A 24337-nucleotide genomic window follows, 5' to 3' on the forward strand; every position below is an offset into this window, starting at 1 on the left:
CATGACCGGTTGTTTTGAGTTGTAGTGCGTCATTCGACAGTTTGTAGCCGTGAGTTGCTTCACTTCATGTTTTATGACTTGTACGCGTGGTTGGTGTTGATTTTCGAGAAGTTCGGAGTTAATTCGGATGAAAAATTCTCAATTCGGAAGCTTTAAGTTGGAAGAGTTGACTAAGGTTTAACTTTTGATTAAATGACCTCAGAATCGGGATTTGAAAGTTCCAAGATGACTTGGGCGTATGTTCGAGTTGAGTATCGGGTGGTCCGTGAGCATTTCGGCGCTTATTATGGAAAGTTGGCATTTTGAAAGTTTAAGAATTTCTAAAGTTTGATTTGAAGTGAATTTTGGGTGTTATCGATGTCCGTTTGAGGTTCTGAGCCTTTTAATAGGTTCGTATCATAATTTGTGACTTGTACGTAAAGTTTGGTGTCATTCCGGAATGTTTTGATATGATTCAGACGCGTTCATCGAAGTTTGGAAGTTGAAAGTTGAAAGAAAGATTTTGATCGTCGATTCATGATTTGTTATTTGTGGCATTTAGAGCCTTGGGATAAGTTTGTATTAGGTATTGGGACTTGTTGGTGTGATTATACGGGGTTCCTGGGGCCTCAGGTGTGATTCGAGGTGGTTTCGGACCAAGTTTGAATGATTTGCTATTGCTGGTGTTTGGTTTTGTTCTTCGCGAACGCAAAGGGATTCACGCGTTCGCGAAGAAGGATTTTGGGGCTTCTGGGATTTTCCCATCACGAACGCGATGAAGGAGACGCGAACGCGGAGCAGAGGCTGGGGTAGCCTACGCGAACGTGACTTGGAAGTCACGAATGCGAAGAGGAAGAGGAATTAGGGCCTGTCAGGCGTTAAGCCTTCACGAACGCGGCTCGTGGCCCGCGAACGCGTAGAGTAAATTTTCGAGGCCGTTGTTTTAGCCTTCGCGATCGCGATCGCGAAGGAGCTTCCGCGATCACGATGAAGGATGGGCCTGGGCAGAATGGTTTTAAGTTGGGTTTTTTGCCCATTTCACTCATTTGTTTTCACTTGTTTGGGCGACTTTTGGGGTTCTTGAAGAGGAGATTTTTGTCATCCATTTTGAGGTTATTTATTCCCACCTATTGTGAGTTAAATATATGAGTTATATACGGATTTATACATGAAAATTTATGGAAATTGTGGGATTTTGAAAGAAACCTAGAAATTGGTATTTTTGAATTTTGACCACGAAATTGGACATGGAATTGGGAATAAAACATATATTTGAGTTCGTAATGTTATGGGTAAAGTTTATCTTTGGAAAGTTTTGGAATCCGGGCACGTGGGCCCGAGGGTTGACTTTATTGACTTTTCGAGCGGAGTTGGGAATTGTTATAAATTGATTTATTATGAGTATTAGAGTATATTTTTATTGGTTTGCACATTCGTTGACTAGTTTTGGAGCGTCGGACATCGGTTTGAGGTGTTAGAGTGGCATTGGAGCCGGTTATGGAACTTCGGAGCGAGGTAAGTCTCCTGTCTAACTTTGTGAGCGGGAATTTACCATAGGTGTTATATTCTTATGTGCTACATGTTGTGGGAGCTACGCACGTATAGGGTGATGGGTGTCCGTGAGTATGCTAGAACTCCTGATTATGTCCGGGTAGACTTAGGTTCACGCCATGCTATAATTGTACTATTTGATTTATCTTTGCTCGTGTAATTTATTATTTAGTGTTACGACTTGAGACTATACTTGCATAGGGTGATAGACTCGCTATTGTAGATATGTGGTGAGCTACTTGATAATCCGCAGAATAATTTGTGCTTCCCTTACGAATTTCTCCCACGTTGTGCATATTCATTTCAAAGCTTTCCTTAAATTTCATAACTCACACGTATATTCATGAGTGGGGTCAAGGACCCATTAAAACTTCTTACTCTAATGGGATCAGGCCGTTCTCCTCGACAGGATTTTGTACCACACTCTTATGGGAGCGGGTCGTTCGCCTCGGCAGTATAATAGATGCATCTATGGTTCGTACCGCTCGACCCTCGACAGTGTACACATTATTATGGGATTGGGCCGTTCGCCTCGGCAGTATCATATTTCTTATGGGATCGGGCCGTACGACCTCGGCATAATCGTGCGTTATATCTCTAGCAGTCCGAATTTTCACGAGATTATCCTTCCACTAATTCCTTGCATTTTATATGGTATTTCTTATTCATTTGATATTGGCACTTGATATTTTTCGAGCTGCTGAGATAGGAAATGAGATTGAGAAGTTTATTCATTTGATATTGGCACTTGATATTTACCGTTTCATCCCACTATTACTGTTGTACTTCAATCTATTTAGAATTTAGCATACTTCTTTATTGGACCTTAGTAAGTGTCGGTGTCGACCCCTCGTCACTACTTCTCTAGAATTAGGCTGGATACTTACTGGGTACGCGCTGATTTATGTACTCATGCTACACTTTTGCACTAAATGTCCAGGATCTGACAGGTTCATTTGGTGGTCATCTGGGCGCGTAGGTGCAGCTACTGAGAAGACTTTATGGTGAGCTGGATTCCAGGCTACATATCGCAGCCCATAGAGTCTCCATCGTACTATTTACTTTATCTTGTCTTATTTACATTCCAGACAGATATTGTATTATTATTGTACTCCTTAGTAAATACTCATGCACTTGTGACACCGGGTTTTGGGATGTTCTAGGATTTGTTTATGGTATGCTTAATTTCGATACACTTTTACTTGTATAATATTTAAATTGTATTGCTCTACGACTTTAACGCATTTATGTCTCCACCTAACAAGTTTCATGATTTTGAAAATAATAAAATGAATAATTAAGTTTTTACTTCACCGTTGGCTTGCCTAACAACGACGTTGGGCGCCATCACGACCTATAGTGGATTTTGGGTCGTAACAGCTTGGTATCAGAGCTCTAGGTTCACTTGGGTCTCACGGGTCATGAGCAAGTGTAGTAGAGTCTTGCGGATTGGTACAGAGACATCTGTACTTATCTTCGAGAGGCTACAAGATTGTTTGGAGCACTTCCCTTCTTGATTCCTCGTCGTGATGTTTGATTCCATCGAGGCTTATGCCTTCATTTCCTTCCTACTCACTAGTACATGATGTTGGGCACTTGTTATCATTGGGGCATCAAAAAGTTATAGTGGTACTACAGATGTAGTGCATGATGTATCTCCCTGCGTATTCGAGCGAGCTATTGTCGTCATCCTGTGGAAGGGTGTTCTGCCATTTCAGCCCTGTATTAGTATTATCTATGGTTTTGAGGCTATGCACGGATTGTTATGATGTTCATGAGTTGTTATCGCACAGTGTTGATGTAAATGGTAGGTTGCTTATTTATGGATCTCGACGGTGAATGACTCAAAATGAGGATTTCTCAGTTCATGGTTTAGAGGTTCGACATTTAATTATAGTAGAGGAAAGGCAATCAGACTATGTATGTTCAGGTTTTGGTTTATGGAGTAACGAGACTTGATATTTTCGAGTGTGGTGGAATTTTCATTTTTGGTGTGGTGTCGTCGTCCTTGTTTGAACACATTAAGGTTCCTCGGTGTTATGGTCTTGCTTTATTTGCCTTCGGGGAAGGTTGTGGTGTAATAGTGTCTAAGAAGCAGTTTTCAGAGACGATGGTATGTAGCGGTTTCAGAATCGAATCGGTGTTTCGAATGCTGATGGCTCAAGAAAGATGATCTTCGAGGAGGCTTATAGTTGGTAACAATTTATTAGTTCAGGTGCTGCAGAGATGGATTGTGATTTGAGGCAACATTTGGGTAGGACACGGTGGGAGATGCTCGCGGTGGTTGAATTGCTAGCAGGTCAAGTATGGATAGCAGAGGTGGAGAAGTTTCTTAAAGGAGATGGTTTAACCGAAGTGGGAGTGGCAAAGTAGCATATGAATTATGTGGTAGGATAGCCACATGTCTTTAAAACGTTTAGAGCAATTCGGGGGATCATGGTGGACAATGACTAGGTCCAAGGATTCTATTTGGGATGTTGGCTACTGTGCTGATGAAGGTTGAATATGACGGAAATGAGTTTTCTTGGAATGAAGAGGGGTGTAAAAGCTTGATTATCGTTATGGGATACGACGTAACTTCGAGTCTGGAAATGTATTGTCGGACTTTCAGTTGATGTCAATGGGGGATGAACAGACTTTTACAACTGGTGGGCGAGCATGAGCTCAAGAGGGTTTAGTGATTTCATGGTAGTTGTACCCAGTGTAGCATTGTTGGAAGATGTCGGTATGGAATTCCACATGTGGGCTGTCTCCTGTGAGCAAGTTAGCGGTTGCATGATTTTGATGAAGTTTCTACGATGAGTTCTACTTACTACCCGACAGAAGGTCAAATATGCGATTGTGGCTGATAATTCGGAATGTTCATGAAACGTTTAACAAGAGATTGCTAGAAATATGGCAGGTTAACGGTGCGAGATCATGGTAATTAAGAAGGAGGAATCTTTGTGGGTTTTACATTTATGTGATTGTAGCTTAAAGCTAAGTGGGGGAGCCCACCATCTACAATTGGGTCCGTTGTGTGGTTAAGGATCGAGTTTTTGCAGTGGATTATGAAAGGGACTTGGAGTGTTTCTATGTTAGCACTGAGGATCTGCGGTGCGATGATAGAGACATGGAAGAAAACAACTTTGGGTTCATAGGGGATCTTTCAGAATGGGTGTACCAGTTGGAGATGCTATTGTGCGCATAAGGAGAGTATGCGATGGTTCATGGGTATTGAGACGATGTGGTCTCGTGAATTGGGTCACTCGGAATGAGTGTTGTTGGGTTACGTTATGTTTTGAATGAAGCTATTATTATTTCTAAGGAAACTCAAGAGTAAATTGGAAGAAGTGGGGTCAGTTAGTAATGGTTTGAATCAGCATGATTGTGGCAATGATTAGTTCCTTTGGCGTGTTAAGTTATACATGTGGTTTGTGGTTGTACGTGCAGGCTTGACAGCCACTATGATTTGATTGATTTGGGAGGTATGTGATTCAAATGGCCTTGTTATGTATAAATGGATCCCGAAAGAGTTATGGCGATTTAGACCACAACTTGAGGTTTGTAATTTCTACGGTTATGGGAATTTAGTTGCGTGTTGCAATGGTTCTTCTGAAATGAGTTAAGTGAAAGGTTTCTAGCCAATGAAGTGTTTATTCTACTAGTAGTTCAGGGGTTCCGACGAATTCTTGTACTCTCGCGTATCGGCATGATAGGTGCAGTAAGAGGCATGGGAATTGGAAAATGAGGATCAAGGTTGCGGCTTGGTGTTGATAAGAATGTCACGAGCTCGGATGAGCAGGGAAGAATTCAGGTGTTCAGAGTAAGCGAGCATTATCTTAGTGTTGCCTTAGAATGATGTTCTGTGGAAGATGCATTGTGTACTGATTTGCGGATTCTTGAATTTGCTTTACAGAATTTGTACGGTTGGAGGTATGTGATGGTAGGTTATAATCTTGTGTTTTAGTCGCTTATTACATTCTAATTTATTGCACTTTAATTGAGTTTGAGCGTTAATTGCTAGAGTTTTACACTAATTGTGTATTTTATGCCTTGTAGGAGTGATTCCAAGCTATGTAGATTTTATGGAACTAATTCGAGCTAATTGGAGCTTTGAAGTCTGAGTAAAAGCCCAAAGGAATAAGCCAGAATCGTGTTCGGGGGTCGAGGATCACTTCTGGGCGTCAAAATTTAAGTAAGAATAATCTGCTAAACAATTGCACTGGTGCGGTGCACTGGGCGACGCACAGTGCGATGCATCAGTGTAAAAATCTGTCAGAAAATGTCAAACTTCAGAGACTGGGTTTTTGGGGTCTGTGAGGAAAAAGCACTAATGCGGCGCACTGGGCAACGCATAGTGCGACGCATGAAAAGCAATAAGTTTGCAAGTTTTCCTATTTCGGCTAGGAAAGGGTGATTTTGTTTGGGCCCGACCCTACTTGGTATAAATACGCGGAAAAATGGTATTTTCTGGACTTTTGACACATCTAAGACTTAAGGAGGCTAGAGAGAAGGTGGAGAAGCCAAAGCACAAGGAATTCATCATTCAATCCTCACTCAAGACAAGAGTTTGGATCATTTTATGTTTTTCTTTATATTTGTGATGAATTACTCCATATCTATGGAGTAGTTCTCTTTAGGGATTGATGGATTTGGTGTTTTGATGATTGTTTGTGGATATTAACTCTAGTTCTTATGTATTGAATTGTTTTGGGTGATTTAATTATTGCATCTATATTCACATGTTCATGTAATCGAGAGAGGCATAACTTGTGATGTTTTTGCATCATCTTGTTGGTTGAATTCATTGATTCTTCTTAGTAATCGAAAGAGGCTAGTTGGATTATTGTTTAGACCTAGTTAGGAGGATAATCGAAAGAGGTTCTCTTAAAGACCAGTCCACTACGAATTCGTGCATATCTTCACGGAGCATAAATTGGTTCATATTGTGAGGTTGAGACTTAATCGAGAGAGGAGTTTTTACTAAACGTTTGAACTAATAATTGAGTGAATTCGAGAGACTCACTTGAACATTAGAAGTGAATTAACGAGAGTTAAATCCCAGACAATTATCTTGCACCTATCCAATCGACCCCTATTTTCTCCTATTGATATCTTCTTTGCTTAATTTTGTTCAATTGTCATTAGTCAATTAGATCTAGAGTCTTAGTTCATTTTAGTTCTTAATCATATAATCTCAATTTTTCATCATCTTGGATAGCAATCTAGCTACAAGCTATGAAAATACTGTTTAACTCCAATCCCTGTGGATACGATATTATATTATACTATATTCGACTAGCAAGCATATTTAAGTTTAAGTTTTGCACTCGTCAAAGTTTGGCGCTGTTGCCAGGGATTGGCAATCAATAGTGTTGGAAATAGTTTGTAGTGCTAATTCAGGAATTTTTTATTTTATTTTATTTTTCTCTTTTTACGTTTGGGTGTTCTTTGATTGTGTGCAGGCTACAAGTTAGATTGGTGCATGACACGATCTTTTGGGAAGGTCTTGCTACCATATGAACCAGAAATCGAGAAAAATCTGCGACAGTTAAGGAAAGAAAGAAAGATCACCGAGACGTTAGAAAAGGTTGGGCAATCCTCAACCAAAGATATGGCTAGAAACGGTGAAGATAATGTTGATTTGGCTGCGAGAGAGGCAGCCCAACTATGAGAAAAAGTAGCACGAGATGATGAAGAAGCAGCACCTAGAGATGCACAAATTGCTTATGAGGAGGATAGGGCTCGAAGAATTAATCAAAATCAACCCTTGGGTGCAGACCAGTTCGGAAACATAGCTCCCAGTGTTGGGAGACCACTTGGTGATTATGCTAGACCAGTCTATAACTAAGGCTTATCGAGTGTGAGACCATTTCCAGTCACAACCAACAATTTTGAATTGAAGCAAGGGTTGCTTCAAACCCTTCAAAATAGTTGTGTCTTCAGAGGAAAGATGAACGAAGATCCAAACAATCATCTGATGGACTTCGAGGAGATCATGAACACCTTCCAATATAATGGTGTGTCACAAGATTCAGTGTACTTAAGGGCATTCCCCTTCACTCTCAAAGATGATGCAAAGCTCTGGCTTCGAAGCTTGCCTAATGGATCGATTAGAACATGGGATGAGATGACCAGAAAATTTCTTGACAAATATTTCTCATAAGCTAATATGGGCAAGTTTAGAAGGGAGATTCATAACTTTTTTCAGAACGAGACTGAAACTGTGTTTGAAGATTGGGATAGGTTCAAAGAAATAGTGCGCAAGTGTCAGCATAGTTGAATAGAACTCTGGATGCAACTCTAGGATTTTTGGGATAGATTGACACCAACTTCACGTAGAACATTGAGCAACGCAGCTGGAGATCCGTTGATGTAAAAGACTCCAAAGGAGATAGTCACTATTCTAGATGAGTTGTCTGAGGATGCAAATCAGTGGCCCTCTGAAGTTGCTAAAAGAAGAAGAATGACCGATGTTCACCAAATTGATGCTAACACATCTGTGCAGGTACAACTTGATGCCATGGCAAAGGAAATAAGGAAGCTAACTTTAGCTTCAATACACAGTGAGCCCCCAACAACATGTGACATATGTGGAAGAGGACACCCTACTCATGAGTGTCAAGCCTCGATCGAGGAAGTTAATGCTGTTGGTAATTACAACTTCAATGCAATGGGTCAGAAGCACCCCAGGGTACAATAAATGCATGGCAACAAAATAACTCTAGATTTCAAAGAGCTCCTGGTTTTGTGAATCAGCAGAGGCCACAGTTTCAGCCTCAACAGCCAATTCAGTCTGGGTTAGAAGATCTGATGAAGTCATTCATTGTCAAGACAGATGAGAGATTAGATGCTCATGGTGCAGCTATTAAAGAACTTGGGACAGGTTTGCGAAGTTTGGAGAGACAAGTGGGACAAATTGCAACTATATTATCTGAGAGAATCCCAAGTACTCTGCCAGCTGATACTGAAAAAAATTCTAAAGAAACGGTAAATGCTGTAACCTTGAGAACTGAACAGGTGTTGGAATATCTCACTCCAATTCACAAAGAAGCTGTGCCTGAAAATGAAAGTAGGAAGGAGCTGAAAATTGAAGATGATAAAAAGACTGAGAAGAAGAAAGGCAAGAAGGGAGCTGAGAAAAAGAAAAAGGAGGAAACTTCAAGAAAGGAGGAATCTGATGATGTGAGCAAGCACATGCCTGCTTTACCTTTTCCCAAAAGTTTTATAGAGAGAAGCTGGATAAGCAGTTTGAGAGATTTCTAGATATGCTGAGATAGGTTAATGTAAATTTGTCATTCACGGAAGTTCTCTCACAAATGCCAGCTTACGCAAGTGGTCAAACTTACAGAATATTGCAGTGCAATATTGCAAAACAAACTCCCACAAAAGTGTGGAGATCGAGGGAGTTTTACGATACCTTGCTCTTTAGGCACTCTTAACTTTGATAAATCTTTATGTGACTCTGGTGCCTCAATTAATCTAATGCCATTATCTATTTACAGGAAACTTGAGAAGGAGATTGGAGAGATAAGGTCGGTGCCAATATCTTTGCAGCTGGCAGACCAAACGACTATAACACCCGAAGGGATAGTAGAAGATGTCTTAGTGCGGGTAGATAAGTTCGTATTTCCTGTAAATTTCATATTGGTGAATATGGAGGAGAACATGGAGGTCCCCCTCATCCTAGGAAGACCATTTTTAGCAACGGGCAGATCTATACTGGATATACATGATAGAAAACTCATGCTTAGAGTGGGTGAGGAAATGGTGACTTTTGAGATGAATATAGCATTTGGAGTGGAAAAGGAGAAGCCAGCTGCAAGTGTTGAGTGAAAGCTGAAGAGTTCAAAAGAGAAGGCTCCACTGATTGAGAAAGACAAGTGCGGGGTATACCCCAAAAAGTATGAGAAGAAGTTGTCTGCATGGATATGTGCACTAGTTCGGGCGCGTGGAATGGAGCCCGATTTCGACTCAGACCCTGACTGAAAATTTAGGGAAGTTTCCTTTACCTTATGCTTTTTTAATTGTGTGTCATGGGGACATGCCACAACTTAAAGTGTGGGGTAAGGGGATAATTATATGTTGTATGTATGTTAGTTTTAGTTTTTGTTTAGTAAAATTGAAAAAAAAAAAAATTTTAAAACATTTTGACCTTTCCCGACGATGGAGGTCATTCGATAGGTTTCTTGAGGGATTTAAGTCGAAAGAAAAAGACAACAAGATTTTCTTTTGTTAGGTAGTGTAATAATTCCCCCTTGGTTTTTCTTTGTGCCGCAGTTCTTTTCCAAGGGTTTTGTTTGTACCGGGTGTAGTTAGTTTTTGTTTTAAGAAGTAGGAAACCTTGTGCTATGATTTGAATTGGAAGCAATGTCTCTTAACTTTATTATACCTTGAGAATAGTGAGTTCTTTAGTTGTGATGCTTAGGCTCAGTTTTTGACTCTTGCATAAGCACCTTAAATTGTATAACTTTAACTTTGCTTACCTGCTTTGACTAGAGAGTCTTGATCATCCAATCTTGACTGAGTTATGTTTCATGTGTGTGTGAGGTTTTTGTGTTATTCTGTGCATTGCATTTGATGTCTAGAACTTGCCCTATGTGTTTGCAAAGCAAAATAGTAGTTTTATTCAGTCTGGGAAGTGATATAGGCATTTCTTTGTTGAGCCAGTTATATGCTTTTACCCACCTAATTGTTATGTATCTTAGTTAATCTCGTTGAGCTTGTAATCCTGTTTCTTTTGGCAACCACATTACAAGCCTTACCCATTTGTTTGAATTGACCATTTATTTGAACTATTTATGTCACGCCCTAAACCTGGGGAGGCGTGGCTGGCCGGTGCCGTACTGGCCCGAGCTAACCACTCTATTACTCTTTTTTTCTTTGTAACTATCATGGGCCAACATGTCCCCAACTCATAACGTATAACCATAAGTGGGCAAACGCTGTATCACAGAACCATTTTTCTTAAAACATGAATACATATGGGCCGTCAAGGCCTCTGACATACTGTACAAAATGAACCTTTGTCTACAAAGCCTCTAAGATTATTTGACATCCAATGGGGCAGTGTACCGGGCTACCCATAAGTCAGTAGCAAAACTTTCACACGAGGACTCGTAGACTCGGCTGCACTCCGAATGAGGTGGAGTCTTATCGATCTTTCACTGAATGCCAATCTCGTCTACTATGAGGGCTCATCAAACTGATTATCTATACCTGTAGGCATGAATGAAGCGTCCCCAACAAAATTTTAGAGCATCTATAACTCGAAACCCTATCTCAACTTAGCTCACAATAGCCATCAATCACACCACAAGACCATAGAAGCATTCTCTTATAGTCTTTAACATCTTTGATGATGATTTGAGTTGTTGTTTCCTTGAGTTTGGTTCTTGTGATCTTGAGATATGTTAGGGATGATTTTGGAGATCTTGAAAGTGGTTTTGTGTGAGTAACATCTGTATTGTTGACGAGATATAAGGGGATAAGACCACCGCCTCAATTTTCCAAGCAGGTGGTAAGCTGCCTGCTTGGCAGCTTGAGCAGTGCCACTTCGGACACTTGTATCATTCTATTCCAATATCGTATTGACAAACGATTTGCAGCGTTGGAAACTAGACACATAGGGATGTAATTCCATATAAATATCTCCATGTAACTCTCAATATATTGGGAGAAAACTGCGTCGCAACTTGGCCTATAAACCTGCCAGTTTCTCCGAAGTGCGGCAACGTGACTTGGCGACCCTACTAAAAATCCATATTTCTCTGCTCCGATGTCATATGAATAAATGGTTTGGACCGTTGGAAACTAGGTTCCAAGAACTTTATTTTTGTATATAATATGTTCCAAAAAGACCTCATATAACACATGAAATATATTGCTCAAAACGCTTCATTACAAGGCAAATCCTTAGTCGGTTTTTCCACAACTTAAATCCGATTTTTTCCCAAACTTTATATTTCATATCCAAACATCATATATAGCCATATCATGACTTTAAACGCATTTAAAATATGATTAAAAAGTCTCATTCATCCTAACTTACCTAATACTTCGATAAACCTTCCTTAGCCTTGTAGAAGGATTTCATCATTTTTGAGCTTACATCAATTTACTTATGGCGTACTTTCATGTACAGAAACATGGGGTGTAACATCATTCCCCCCTTTGGAATATTCGTCCTCGAATGTTTACTGATGCGCTTATCATTATCATAACTTATAGCTCTTGTGAATACTTTATTACTCTTCTTGCCATCTAGGCAATTGTTCTGTGAATAATTCCAAAGGCTAGGGCATTCCCTTTAGGCCTCTTTCTCACACCACGACTTGTGGTCAGAATCCTTCCAATCTCGTACCTGTCTCTGTCCTTGTAAATACGCCTATGCGACTTTTCTCTCCTTTGTAAACTAAACTAAAACCCAACCTATATCTGATGTCTGGACTATTCACAACCTTTTGTACTTGAGTATCTCGTATCTTCTTCACCTTTACCTTACTTATCTTTCAATCTCGCATTGTATCTTCTGTTTCTTTCATAACCTCCTTCCACATAAGTAGAAATTACATCTACGCCTTAAAGCTCTGCTGTGATACATGCACCTCTGGTGCATACAAAATCTGGCGAAAGCTCCATACTGACTTCTTACGACTAAGATCTATGACACCATTTGGAAACAAAAGAAGGATAACATTTCCTATATTCCCTATAGCCTCTCAATTATAAAATGTGGCGCGCAACACACCCATAAGTGAGACTCTACTAGGCACGACTTTGTAGACTCCCTAGGACATGACTTGCTCTAATACCACTTTGTCACGCCCCAAATCTGGGGAGGCGTGGCTGGCACCCGGTGCTGTACTGGCCCGAGCGAACCACTCTGTAACTCTTTTTTTTCTTTGTAACTATCATGGGCCAACATGTCCCCAACTCATAACGTATAACCATAAGTGGGAAAACGCTGTATCACTGAACCATGTTTCTTAAAACATGAATACATATGGGCCGTCAAGGCCTCTGACATACTGTACAAAATGAACCTCTGTCTACAAAGCCTCTAAGATTATTTGACATCAAATGGGATAGGGTACCGGCTTACCCGTAAGTCTGCAGCAAAACTTTGACATGATGACTCGTAGACTCGGCTGCACTCTGAATGAGGTGGAGTCTTACCGATCCTTCACTGAATGCCAATCTCGTCTACTATGAGGGCTTATCAAACTGATTATCTATACCTGCAGGCATGAATGAAGCATCCCCAACAAAATTGTAGAGCAGCTACAACTCGAAACCCTATCTCAACTTAGCTCACAATAGCCCTCAATCACACCACAACACCATAGAAGCATTCTTTTGTAGCCTTTAACATCTTTGATGATGATTTGAGTTGTTGTTTCCTTGAGTTTGGTTCTTGTGATCTTGAGATATGTTAGGGATGATTTTGGAGTTATTGAGAGTGGTTTTTTGTGAGTAACATCTGTATTGTTGACGAGATATAAGGGGATAAGACTACCGCCTCAATTTTCCAAGCAGGTGGGTAAGGTGCCTGCTTGGCAGCTTGAGCAGTGCCACTTCGGACACTTGTATCTCTCTATTCCGATATCGTATTGACAAAAGGTTTGTAGCGTTAGAAACTAAACACATAGAGATTTAATTCCATATAAATATCTCCATGTAACTCTTAATATATTGGGAGAAAACTGCGTCGCAACTTGGCCTATAAACCTGTCAGTTTCTCTGAAGTGCGGCAACGTGACTTGGTGACCCTACATTAAAAATCTATATTTCTTTGCCCCGATGTCGTATGAATAAATTGTTTGGACCGTTGGAAACTAGGTTCCAAGAACTCCATTTTGGTATATAATATGTTCCAAAAAGACCTCATATAACACATGAAATGTATTGCTCAAAATGCTTCATTACAAGGCAAATCCTTAGTCGGTTTTTCCGTAACTTAAATCCGAATTTTTCCCCAAACTTTATATTTTATATCCAAACATTATATATAGCCATATCACGACTTTAAACTCATTTAAAATATGATTAAAAAGTCTCATTCATCCTAACTTACCTAATACTTCGATAAACCTTCCTTAGCCTTGTAGAAGGATTTCATCCTTTTTGAGCTTACATCAATTTACTTATGGCGTACTTTCACGTACGGAAACATGGGGTGTAACTAATTTACCTCTCTTGAGCACTTGAAATTGTATGAACTTTGTAAAAGTTGAAGTGCGGGGTGGTTAGTTTGGCTTTTGAATGGAACTATTGAAATAAGGAAGAAGGTGCACTGAATTGAAAAAGTAAGAGCCACTTGAATTGAAAAATAAAAATAAAAAAATTATATAGTTGTATGATTGTGAAAAATGATCTTTGATAAGAGGTAATTCTTGATGTAATTGTGCTTAAAGAATATGGGAGTTAATGCATATTGATGTTAAGGTGGAGAATGGTTTTACATAAGTGTGGGGTTTTGAATGTTAAATTGTATGTATTAAAGTGCTTAGGGAGGTGTAGTCACTCTTATATCCAAATATATCCTACCGGTCCTGCAGCCTATATTACAACCAATTAAAGTCCTACTTGATCCTTAACTGAATGAGCTCAATTAGTAGAGTAGTACACTATAGGCAAGCTTATGGTTCATCTTTTGTGGCATATGAATGTTGTTTCTGAGAGTGAGTGAGTTCTTTCTATCTTGAGTTCCCGATTGTTCTAAATTTTTATGGTATGTGGAACTACTCTCTTTTGTTGTGTGAGGGCACTTGATTCATGAAGGAAAGGTAATGTCGTTGACCTCTATGTTAGAGTAAGGGAGTAAGTTGTGAATAATGCGTGGTGCTTTTGAGTCAATTCTTGAGGTGAAGATGTTACACTATTGTGCTTAGTCTATTTTAAATATTCTTGGTGTAATGAGTTAGGAGAGGTGCTTAGTAAGGTTGTGTCTATATAAAGTGTAGTGTGATTACTCGAGGGCGAGCAATGGTTTAAGTGTGGGGTGTTGATGCTAGGCTATGATCTTGTGTTTTAGCCGCTTATTACATTCTAATTTACTGCACTTTAATTGAGTTTGAGCGTTAATTGCTAGTGTTTTTCACTAATTGTGTGTTTTATGCCTTGTAGGAGTGATTCCAAACTATGTAGATGTTATGAAACTAATTCGAGCTAATTGGAGCTTTGAAGTCTGAGTAAAAGCCCAAAGGAATAAGTCAGAATCGTGTTCGGGGGTCGAGGATCACTTTTGGGCGTCAAAATTCAAGGAAGAATAATCTGCTGAAAAATTGCACTGGTGCGGCGCATTGGGCGATGCACAGTGCGACGCATCAGTGTAAAAATCTGTCAAAAAATGTCAAACTTCAGAGACTGGGTTTTTGGGGTCTATCAGGAAAAAGCACTAATGCGGCGCACTGGGTGACGCACAGCGCGACACATGAAAAGCAATAAGTTTACAAGTTTTCCTATTTCGGCTAGGAAAGGGTGATTTCGTTTGGGCCCGGCCCTACTTGGTATAAATACATGGAATAATGGTATTTTCTGGACTTGTGACACATCTAAGACCTAAGGAGGCTAGAGAGAAGTTGGAGAAGCCAAAGAACAAGGAATTCATCATTCAATCCTCACTCAAGACAAGAGTTTGGATCGTTTTATGTTATTTTTATATTTGTGATGAATTACTCCATATCTATGGAGTAGTTCTCCTTAGGGATTGATGATTTGGTGTTTTGATGATTGTTTGTGGATATTAACTCTAGTTTTTATGTATTGAATTGTTTTGGGTGATTTAATTATTGCATCTATATTCACATGTTCATATAATCGAGAGAGGCATAACGTGTGATGTTTTCGCATCATCTTGTTGGTTGAATTCATTGATTCTTCTTAGTAATCGAAATAGGCTAGTTGGATTATTATTTAGACCTAGTTAGGAGGATAATCAAAAGAGTCTCTCCTAAAGACTAGTCCACTACGAATTCGTACATATCTTCACGGAGCATAAATTGGTTCATATTGTGAGGTTGAGACTTAATTGAGAGAGGAGTTTCTACTAAACGTTTGAACTAATAATTGAGTGAATTCGAGAGACTCACTTGAACATTAGAAGTGAATTAACGAGAGTTAAATCCCAGATAATTATCTTGCACCTATCTAATCAACCCCTATTTTCTCCTATTGATATCTTCTTTGCTTAATTTTGTTCAGTTGTCATTAGTCAATTAGATCTAGAGTCTTAGTTAATTTTAGTTCTTAATCATATAATCGCAATTATTGATCATCTTGGATAGCAATCTAGCTACAAGCTACAAAAATACTGTTTAACTCCAATCCCTGGATACGATATTACATTATACTATATTCGACTAGCGAGCATATTTAAGTGTGTGTTTTGCGCTCGTCAGTATAGATGTGTAGGCTTTTCTACCTTAGTACGGAAGGTCATGGGAGTATAACCCACGGGAAAATTTTAGAAGTGTGACATGTTAGTCACTTGATTATTAAGGATTGAAACCAAGTATGGAGATTAGGGTACTATCGCTAATGTGAGAGTTTATGCCTGAAGAGCGCTCTATTTGTAATGACTCGGCCGGTCTTTTCTGCTTATGTGACTTCCCGGGAGGTCTTGTTTTTGGTTTCGGAGTGAGTTGGGACACTTAGTCCCTAAAACGGAAGCTTAAGTCTTAGGATTTTATCCTTAGTCGGAAATGTGTGAAGACGACTCCGTAATGGGGTTCTGTCGGTTTCGTTAGCTCTGTTGGGTGATTTTGGACTTAGGGACGTTTCCGAATTGTGTTTTGGAGGTCGGTAGCTGATTTAGGCTTGAAATGGCGAAAGTCGAATTTTGGATATTTTGACCGGTAGTGGACTTTTTGATATCGAGGTTAGAATCCGATTCCGGAAGTTAGAGTAGGTCCATAATGTCGAATATAACTTGTATGTAAAATTTGGGGTCAATCGGACATGATTTGATAGGTTTCGGCGTCGGTTGTAGAAGTTTGAAGTTTCAAAGTTCATTAAATTTAAATTGGAGGGTGATTCGTGTTTTTAGCGTTGTTTGATGTGATTTGAAGGCTCGACTAAGTTTGTATGGTGATTTAGGACTAGTTGGTATGTTTGGTTGAGGTCCCGGGGGCCTCAGGTTGATTTCAGATGGTTAACAGATCAAATTTGGTTTTGGAAGAATAGCTAAAGCTACTGCACCTGGTGTGATCGCACCTACGCAACATTGACCGCGGGTGCGAGCCCGCAAAAGCGAGCCAATGGACGCATGTGCGGTTTTGAAGGAAGAGGCCAGGGGTCACAGGTTCAAAGGTATAACCGCATCTGCGCATCCGCAGATGCGGAAGATGGAGTGCAGAAGCGAAAGGGGGCCAGGGCGTGAGGGATCGCAAAATCGAAAACATTTCGCAGGAGCGGGCGCGCAGGTGCGGCCCATTGCTCGCATATGCTGACCCAGTCCCTTTAAGTCATTTTTGCACCTGCGATGGAAATACCACAGGTGCGACTAGAGGTCTGCAGGTGCAAAATTTCTGGACAGAACACTTAAATGCAAGGGTTCACGATTTTTGCTCATTTGTGACATTTTGAGCTTGGGTTTGGCGATTTCTTGAGCGCATTTTTGAGGGATATCTTGAAGTAAGTACCTTGTGCTTATTTTTGATCAATAATCTTACTTCCCCATTTATTTTTTCACCTAATTAGTGTGTATTTAAGGTGGAATTTTGGAGTTTGAGGCTAGGAATTTGAAGAGTTTGATTTTGGATTTTGAGTGGTCATTCGAGGTCGGATTTTGATAAATTTGGTATGGTCGGACTCGTGAGTGAATGGGCTTTCGGATTTTGTGATTTTTGCTCGATTCCGAGACGTGGGCCTGGGTCGACTTTTTAGGACGGATTTCTGAATTTTTGTTAAAGACTTGATTTCATTAATTAGATTAATCTATTATAGTTGTATTTATGATTTTTAATTATTTTTGGCTAGATTTTGGCCATTCAGAGTCGAATATTCGTGGAAAAGACATTGTTACCGATTGATTGAGCTTGGTTTGAGGTAAGTGGCTTGCCTAACCTTGTGTGGGGGAAATCCCCTTAGGATTTGATACTGTCGTGATATGTGAGCACCGTGTACGTAAGGTGACGAGTACGTACACGGGCTATTTGTTGAAAAACCCGATTTATTTTACTGAGTAGTAACATGTTTTTCCTTTAATTTGAGTTATACCGTTTAAATGAGTATTAGTCTGTTTCCATTCTTAATTGAGCTATTCCAACATGCGTAGTTATCCTGATTAGCCTAATATCGCATGTCTACATGCTTTAACTGCTTATTTGAACTCTGTGAAGCATGCCTAGTTGATTTCCTATTTTTCCTTGTTCTTTATCAGTCTTAACTATAGAATTCTTGCTGTTAACTATGGTATTTATCAGTTGAGTAGTGTGTTTACTTTTGAGACTACGAGGCGGTTTCTCAGGATTTCTCCTTACATATTTACTTTTGAGACTACGAGGCGGTTCCTCAGGAGTTCTCCTTGCATATTTACTTTTGCGACTACGAGGCGGTTCCTTGGGAGTTCTCCCTGCACATTTACTTTTGAGACTACGAGGCGGTTCCTCGAAAGTTCTCCCTGCACATTTACTTTTGAGACTATGAAGCGGTTCCTCGGGAGTTCTCCCTGCATATTTACTTTTAAGACTACGAGGCGGTACCTCGGGAGTTTTCCCTATATATTTATTTTGGGACTACGAGACGGTATCTCGGGAGATCCCCTGTTGTTTATCCCTGTGTGTTGCATTGTTATATTGTTGTGTTTTCTTTTTGTTAAATTCTAGTCTCTTATTATACTGTTATATTTTCCTGCTTTATTTATTATATACCTGTGGGCCTGACCTGACCTCGTCACTACTCTACTGAGGTTAGGCTTGAAACTTACTGGGTACCGTTGTGGTGTACTCATGCTACTCTTCTGCACATGTTTTGTGTGCAGATCCAGGTGCTCCTTATCAGCCCCACTACTAGCTGAGAGTGCTTGATGTTGTACGGAGACTTCAAGGTACATCTGCCGCATCCGCAGACCTTGGAGTCCCCCTCTATTCTCTCCTATGTCATTTACCTTTCGTACTTCTTTTGTAAGACTCTGGTGTATAGAGATACTAGTTTCCTTCTGTAGCTTGTGACTTACGATGTTCCGGGTTTTGGGAAGACTGTGTATTATAGAGTATTGGTTATTGCACATGCCGAGCGGCATTATTATTAGTTATTTAGTTATCCACTACTGTTAGTTGCCAAGTTTTACTTTCGTTTTTGTTATATTTCTGCAATTTGTTAGGCTTACCTAATCGTAGAGACTAGGTGCCGTCACGACGTTATACGGAGGGAGTTTGGGTCGTGACACTATTCCTTTGGTTGTGGACTACGGGAGTTTGTTCCAGATTAGACGGCTGCTCGTATGTGTCATGAATAGGGTCGTTGTGGATCCTTGAAAAGCTGTTGGCCCAATATGGTATGATCAGAACCGGCTTGAGGTCTGTTGGTGGGTCTAATGTGAATATGTGCTCTATGTCAGGTCGAATGTGTTCATTCGGCATAGCATTGCTTATGGAGGTGCCTTCGGGCGTTGGGTGCTATTCCCGTCGTCAGCTACTCCATGTAATACTTTATTGTGTTAGGTGGGTTGTGGGACGGCTTGATTATTTGCATATGTGTTGTAATCCCGTGTAGCTTGTGGTTATGTACGATCAAGATGGCTCTCGAGATATAGGTCATTTATTGCACCTTGGTTGTGCTTCGGTTTTTGTAGCATATGGCGCTGTCCATCTCCCCAGAATTTGTATTATGCACTTGGCATGCTTGTGGCTGACATTCAGGCATTTCGTAAGTATAAGCATTTCGGCTTGATGTGTGTTTCCTTATTGATCATTATGTATGGAACGGGTTGCATTCCACCACAGGTACATTGTTTGGATTGGGTGGCACACCGCCACGGGTATGTTGTGTGGATCGGGTTGCACGCCGCAACAGTATCATATTTAAATTGGGTTGCACGCCGCAACAGTGAGATGTTGAGTACGGTTCACTATACTTATTTTTGTGTGTCTTGTTTATTGTCTCCGAGAAAGGTTTATAGCATCTGTTGGCCGTTTTATTCATTTCGCGGGCTGGGTAGTTCTTTGCCAGAGTTCGTTCTTCCTTATGAGTCATATTCGGGTTGTAGCTTGTTAGCACATTGATGGCGTCATATAAGATTTAGACGGTGCTTGAGGTGGCTTATTACCCGAGCAGCTTGTACTGGGTCAGACGAGAGTTTTGGACCTGAGATACGTATGATCGGAGTTATGTAGGGTATATTAAAGAGAACATATCGTTATTCAGTTCAGAATGAGGTAATGGTTCTTGTTAGGAGGAGAGACTCCATGATTTATTGATTCAGCAGGTGATTATGAGTTTTTACACATCTCTTTCATTGTGGCAGTATTGCGAGAGTTGAACGGGGGCTTATATGTGTAATGAGGCGTATTGCGGGCATTAGGTTAGTGAATTTGCAGATGTTGTGCTTGGAGGAGTTTACCATGGGCAAATGATTTATGCGGCGCATTGTGTGGTATCAGCATGGGTGCTTGATCATGTGTTGGTTCAGTGTGTGGAGATTAATATGGTGTTCATATGTTAGAATCGGGTCTCCTGGAGAATTCCAGATGTTGGAATTTGGTTCTAAGGCTTGTTAGCTAAGGTTATAGGGAGGATCTTCAGTCTGGCTTGATCTAATGTGCTCACATGGATTTTGGTGGCACGGGTAGGTGCACGAGGTGTTAAACAGTAATTCTGGACAACTCCGAAACAGTTCTTGGCACGTTCGAGGACGAACGTATGTTTAAGTGGGGGAGAATGTAACGACCCAACCTGTCATTTTGAGCTCTAGTGCGTCGTTCAGTGGTTTGAGGTCGTGAATAGCTTCACTTCATGTTTTGTGACTTGTACGCGTGGTCGGAGTTGAATTTCGAGATGTTCAGAGTTGATTCGGATGAAAAATTCTCAATTCAGAAGCTTTAAGTAGGAAGAGTTGACTAAGGTTTGACTTATGAGTAAACGACCTCGGAATCAGGATTGGAAGGTTCCAATAGGTTCATATGATGATTTCAGACTTGGGCGTATGTTCGGGTTGAGTATCTGGTGGTCCGGGAGCATTTCAGCGCTTATTATGGAAAGTTGGCATTTTGGAATTTAAGAATTTCTAAAGTTTGATTTGAAGTGAATTTTGGGTGTTATCAATGTCCGTTTGAGGTTCTGAGCCTTGGAATACGTTCGTATCATGTTTTGTAAGTTGTACGTAAAGTTTGGCGTCATTCCGAAATGTTTTGATATGATTCGGATGCGTTCGTCAAAATTTGGATGTTGAAAGTTGAAAGAAAGATTTTGATCATCGATTCATGTTTTTGATATTATTTGTGGCATTTTGAGCCTTGGGAGAAGTTTTCATAAGGTATTGGGACTTGTTGGTGTGATTGGACGGGGTCCCGGGGGCCTCGGGTGTGATTCGGGGTGGTTTCGGACCAAGTTTGGATGATTTGTTGTTGCTAGTTGCTGGTGTCTGGTTTTGTTCTTCGCGAACGCGAAGGGATTCACACGTTCGCGAAGAAGGATTTTTGGGCTGCTGGGATTTGCCCATCGCGAACGCGATGAAGGAGACGTGAACGCGGAGCAGGGGCTGGGGTAGCCTACACGAACACGACTTGGAAGCTGGGGCATGTCAAGTGTTAAGCCTTCGCGAATGCGGCTCGTGCCCTGCGAACGCGTAGGGTAAATTTTGGAGGCCCTTGTTTTAGCCTTCGCTATCACGAAGGATCTTTCACGATGAAGGACGGGCCTGGGCAGAATGGTTTTAAGTTGGGGTTTTTGCCCATTTCACTCATTTGTTTTCACTTGGTTGGGCGACTTTTGGGGTTCTTGAAGAGGAAATGTTTTTCATCCATTGTGAGGTAAGTTATTCCCACCTATTGTGAGTTAAATACATGAGTTATATACGGATTTATACTGAAAATTTATGAAAATTGTGGGATTTTGAAAGAAACCTAAAAATTTGTATTTTTGGATTTTGATCATGAAATTGGACATGGAATTGGGAATAAAACATATATTTGAGTTCGTAATGTTATGGGTAAATTTATCTTTGGAAAGTTTTGGAATCCGGCCACGTGGGCCCGAGGGTTGACTTTATTGACTTTTCGAGCGTAGTTGAGAATTGTTATAAATTTATTATGAGTACTAGAGTATATTTTTATTGGTTTGCACATTGTTCGACTAGTTTTGGAGTGTCGGGCATCGGTTTGAGGTGTTAGAGTGGCGTTGGAGCCGGTTATGGAACTTCAGAGCGAGGTAAGTGTCATGTCTAACCCTGTGAGGGGAAATTTACCCCGTAGGTGTTATATTCTTATGTGCTACATATTGTGGGAGCTACACACGTATGAGGTGACGGGTGTCTGTGCGTATGCTAGAACTCCTGATTATGTCCGGGTAGACTTAGGTTCACGCGATGCTATAATTGTACTATTGGATTTATCTTTGCTCGTGTAATTCCTTATTTTGCGTTACAACTTGAGACTAGACTTGCATAGGGTGATAGACTCGCTATTGTAGAGATGTGACGAGCTACTTGATAATCTGCGGAATAATTTGTGCTTCCCTTATAAATTTCTCCCGCTTCGTGCGTATTCATTGCAAAGATCTCCTTAAATTTCATAACTCACATGTATATTCGTGAGTGGGGTCAAGGACCCGTTAAATCTTCTTACTCTAATGGGATCGGGCCGTTCGCCTCAGCAGGATTTTGTACCACACTCTTAGATTTATAAAGTTGGTATAAAATAATACAACATTTGTTTGGAATATACATAAACAAAATTTAAAATCTAAAACTACCAAGGACAAGTGGTAGCTATATCCGGAAGGCAGGTACATCTTCAATGCCAGCTCCCGCCATACACAACAATATCAAATTCAAAATCTGCACGCAAGGTGCAGAAGTATAGTATGAGTACAACCGACCCCATGTACTCAATAAGTATCATAACGAACCTCGACGAGGTAATAGAAGTAAGGATTATAAGTGATACTCGCTATCACTTGTACAGTTCATAATTCCAATAAATATAGAACAGAAATATGATTAAATCATGAAATCACATATATAACCACCTCGGTGCTCACAATTTTCTTAACGTATTATGCTCAGTCAACAATCTAGCATATAAGGAAGATATGCAAATAAATTAGATAACATCCAAGGAAATTGCAAGTAAAGGTAAAATGTAATAACCAAATATCAATTCGTTGAGGCCCGCAACCCGATCCCAATAGAAATCACATCATGGCTCTCAGGCCCATATCAGAATCTTAGTAACCAAACCAAACCAATAACCAGCTCTCCCATAGCTCACATCAACCATAAACCCGTTGGTTCCTCATAATCCGCGTGTAGACCATCAAGAGAGAAACATGAGAGGGTGACCCTAGGGTGATGGATTCGTATCCACATGCTGCACAGACAACTCACGTGCTGCACAGATAACTCGTGTGATAATAATATCAACAGCACGGATAACTCACGTGTTGCATGAACAGCTCGCGTGCCAATAATATCAATATCTAGATCCGCACGGATAACTCACGTGCTGCACGGACAACTCACGTGCTAATGATATAATAACTGCATGGACCACTCATGTGCTAATAATCACAATCCACCCAGCATGGTCACATGCACAATATCACAATTCGTTCGGTGTGGTCACATACACAATGTCACAATCCTCCCGGTGTGGTCACATGCACAATATCACAATCTACCCAGCGTGGTCACAGGCTACCAGTCCAAACCATATCATAAATAAAGCAAATATGCAAGAATACTTGTACATGATCAAAGAACATCAAGTTTCATAATTTTGGACTGGTATAAGTGACATGCTAAGGTGTATGCATGTGCAAGTGTGGTATCATAGCTCAAAACAGGTGAATACATCACAAAATAGCAACTATCAGGCTAAATAAGGAGATTAACCTCTATGCAACCTCAAACATGGCTCAAATAGCTCACAATAGGGGTACAAATAAGAGATACATCACATTATAAGTCTTATCAATCAATTCAAGGCATGTCATAGCCTAAGCACTACCCCGAGCATGGATAAATACCACGGTTCTCGAACATGCTCTTAACCCCCACACATATGCGCACCCATAGCATGTAGCTATCACAAATAACTTAGAAAACTAGTGACTCAACCAAGTTTAGATAAGATACTTACCTCAGGCAAGCCAAATCAAATGCCGAGCAAGCCAAACAATACTCTAGAAATTCCATCCCACGCGAATCGGCCTCAGAACAGCTCGAAACTAGCCAAAAGCAACTCAAAATCATCAAATAATTCCAAAGGAAACCAACCTAAACAATAAAGGTCGAATCTTTAATCAAATACTCAAAGTCAACCAAAAATTCAACCAGGGCCGGTACCTCGGAACCCGACAGAACCCATAAATTCCGATAACCCATTCAATTACGAGTCCAGCCATACTAACTTCACTCAAATCCAACTCTGAATCGATGTTCAAATCTCAAATACTTACTTTAGAAACATTTGGACAAAAACTCTCAATTTCTCTTTTAAATTCATCAATAAAATGCCAAAATCAAAGATGGAATCATGTAATATAATCAAATCCGAGTAGAAAATACTTACCCCAATCCATGTGGTTAAAATCCTTGCCAAAATCGCCCAAATATGAGCATCCCAACTCAAAATGTGATAAAATGTGTTCAAGGTTTGAAATA

At 40.3% G+C, this 24337-nt stretch overlaps 1 protein-coding gene across 1 annotated transcript; it reads left to right on the plus strand.

The window, feature by feature from the left end:
- The first annotated feature begins 3756 nt into the window (after positions 1-3756).
- On the plus strand, positions 3757-9348 carry LOC138892613 (uncharacterized). Its single transcript, XM_070176349.1, has 7 exons — positions 3757-3899; positions 4963-4997; positions 6978-7102; positions 8021-8206; positions 8275-8697; positions 8793-8872; positions 9018-9348. The coding sequence occupies exons 1-7, from the start codon at positions 3757-3759 to the stop codon at positions 9346-9348; spliced, it is 1323 nt and encodes a 440-aa protein (XP_070032450.1).
- Positions 9349-24337: the final 14989 nt, after the last annotated feature.

This window comes from Nicotiana tomentosiformis, chromosome 5 (assembly GCF_000390325.3).
Source record: "Nicotiana tomentosiformis chromosome 5, ASM39032v3, whole genome shotgun sequence".
Classification (NCBI taxonomy): domain Eukaryota; kingdom Viridiplantae; phylum Streptophyta; class Magnoliopsida; order Solanales; family Solanaceae; genus Nicotiana; species Nicotiana tomentosiformis.

Bases quoted from the DNA above. Each gene is read 5' to 3' on its own strand.
- LOC138892613 (XM_070176349.1), top strand. From the start codon at position 3,757: ATGGATTGTGATTTGAGGCAACATTTGGGTAGGACACGGTGGGAGATG. The intron at 8,207-8,274 runs GTACAATAAATG...GTGAATCAGCAG, and splicing joins TGGGTCAGAAGCACCCCAGG to AGGCCACAGTTTCAGCCTCA. The intron at 8,698-8,792 runs GTGAGCAAGCAC...ATGCTGAGATAG, and splicing joins GAAAGGAGGAATCTGATGAT to GTTAATGTAAATTTGTCATT.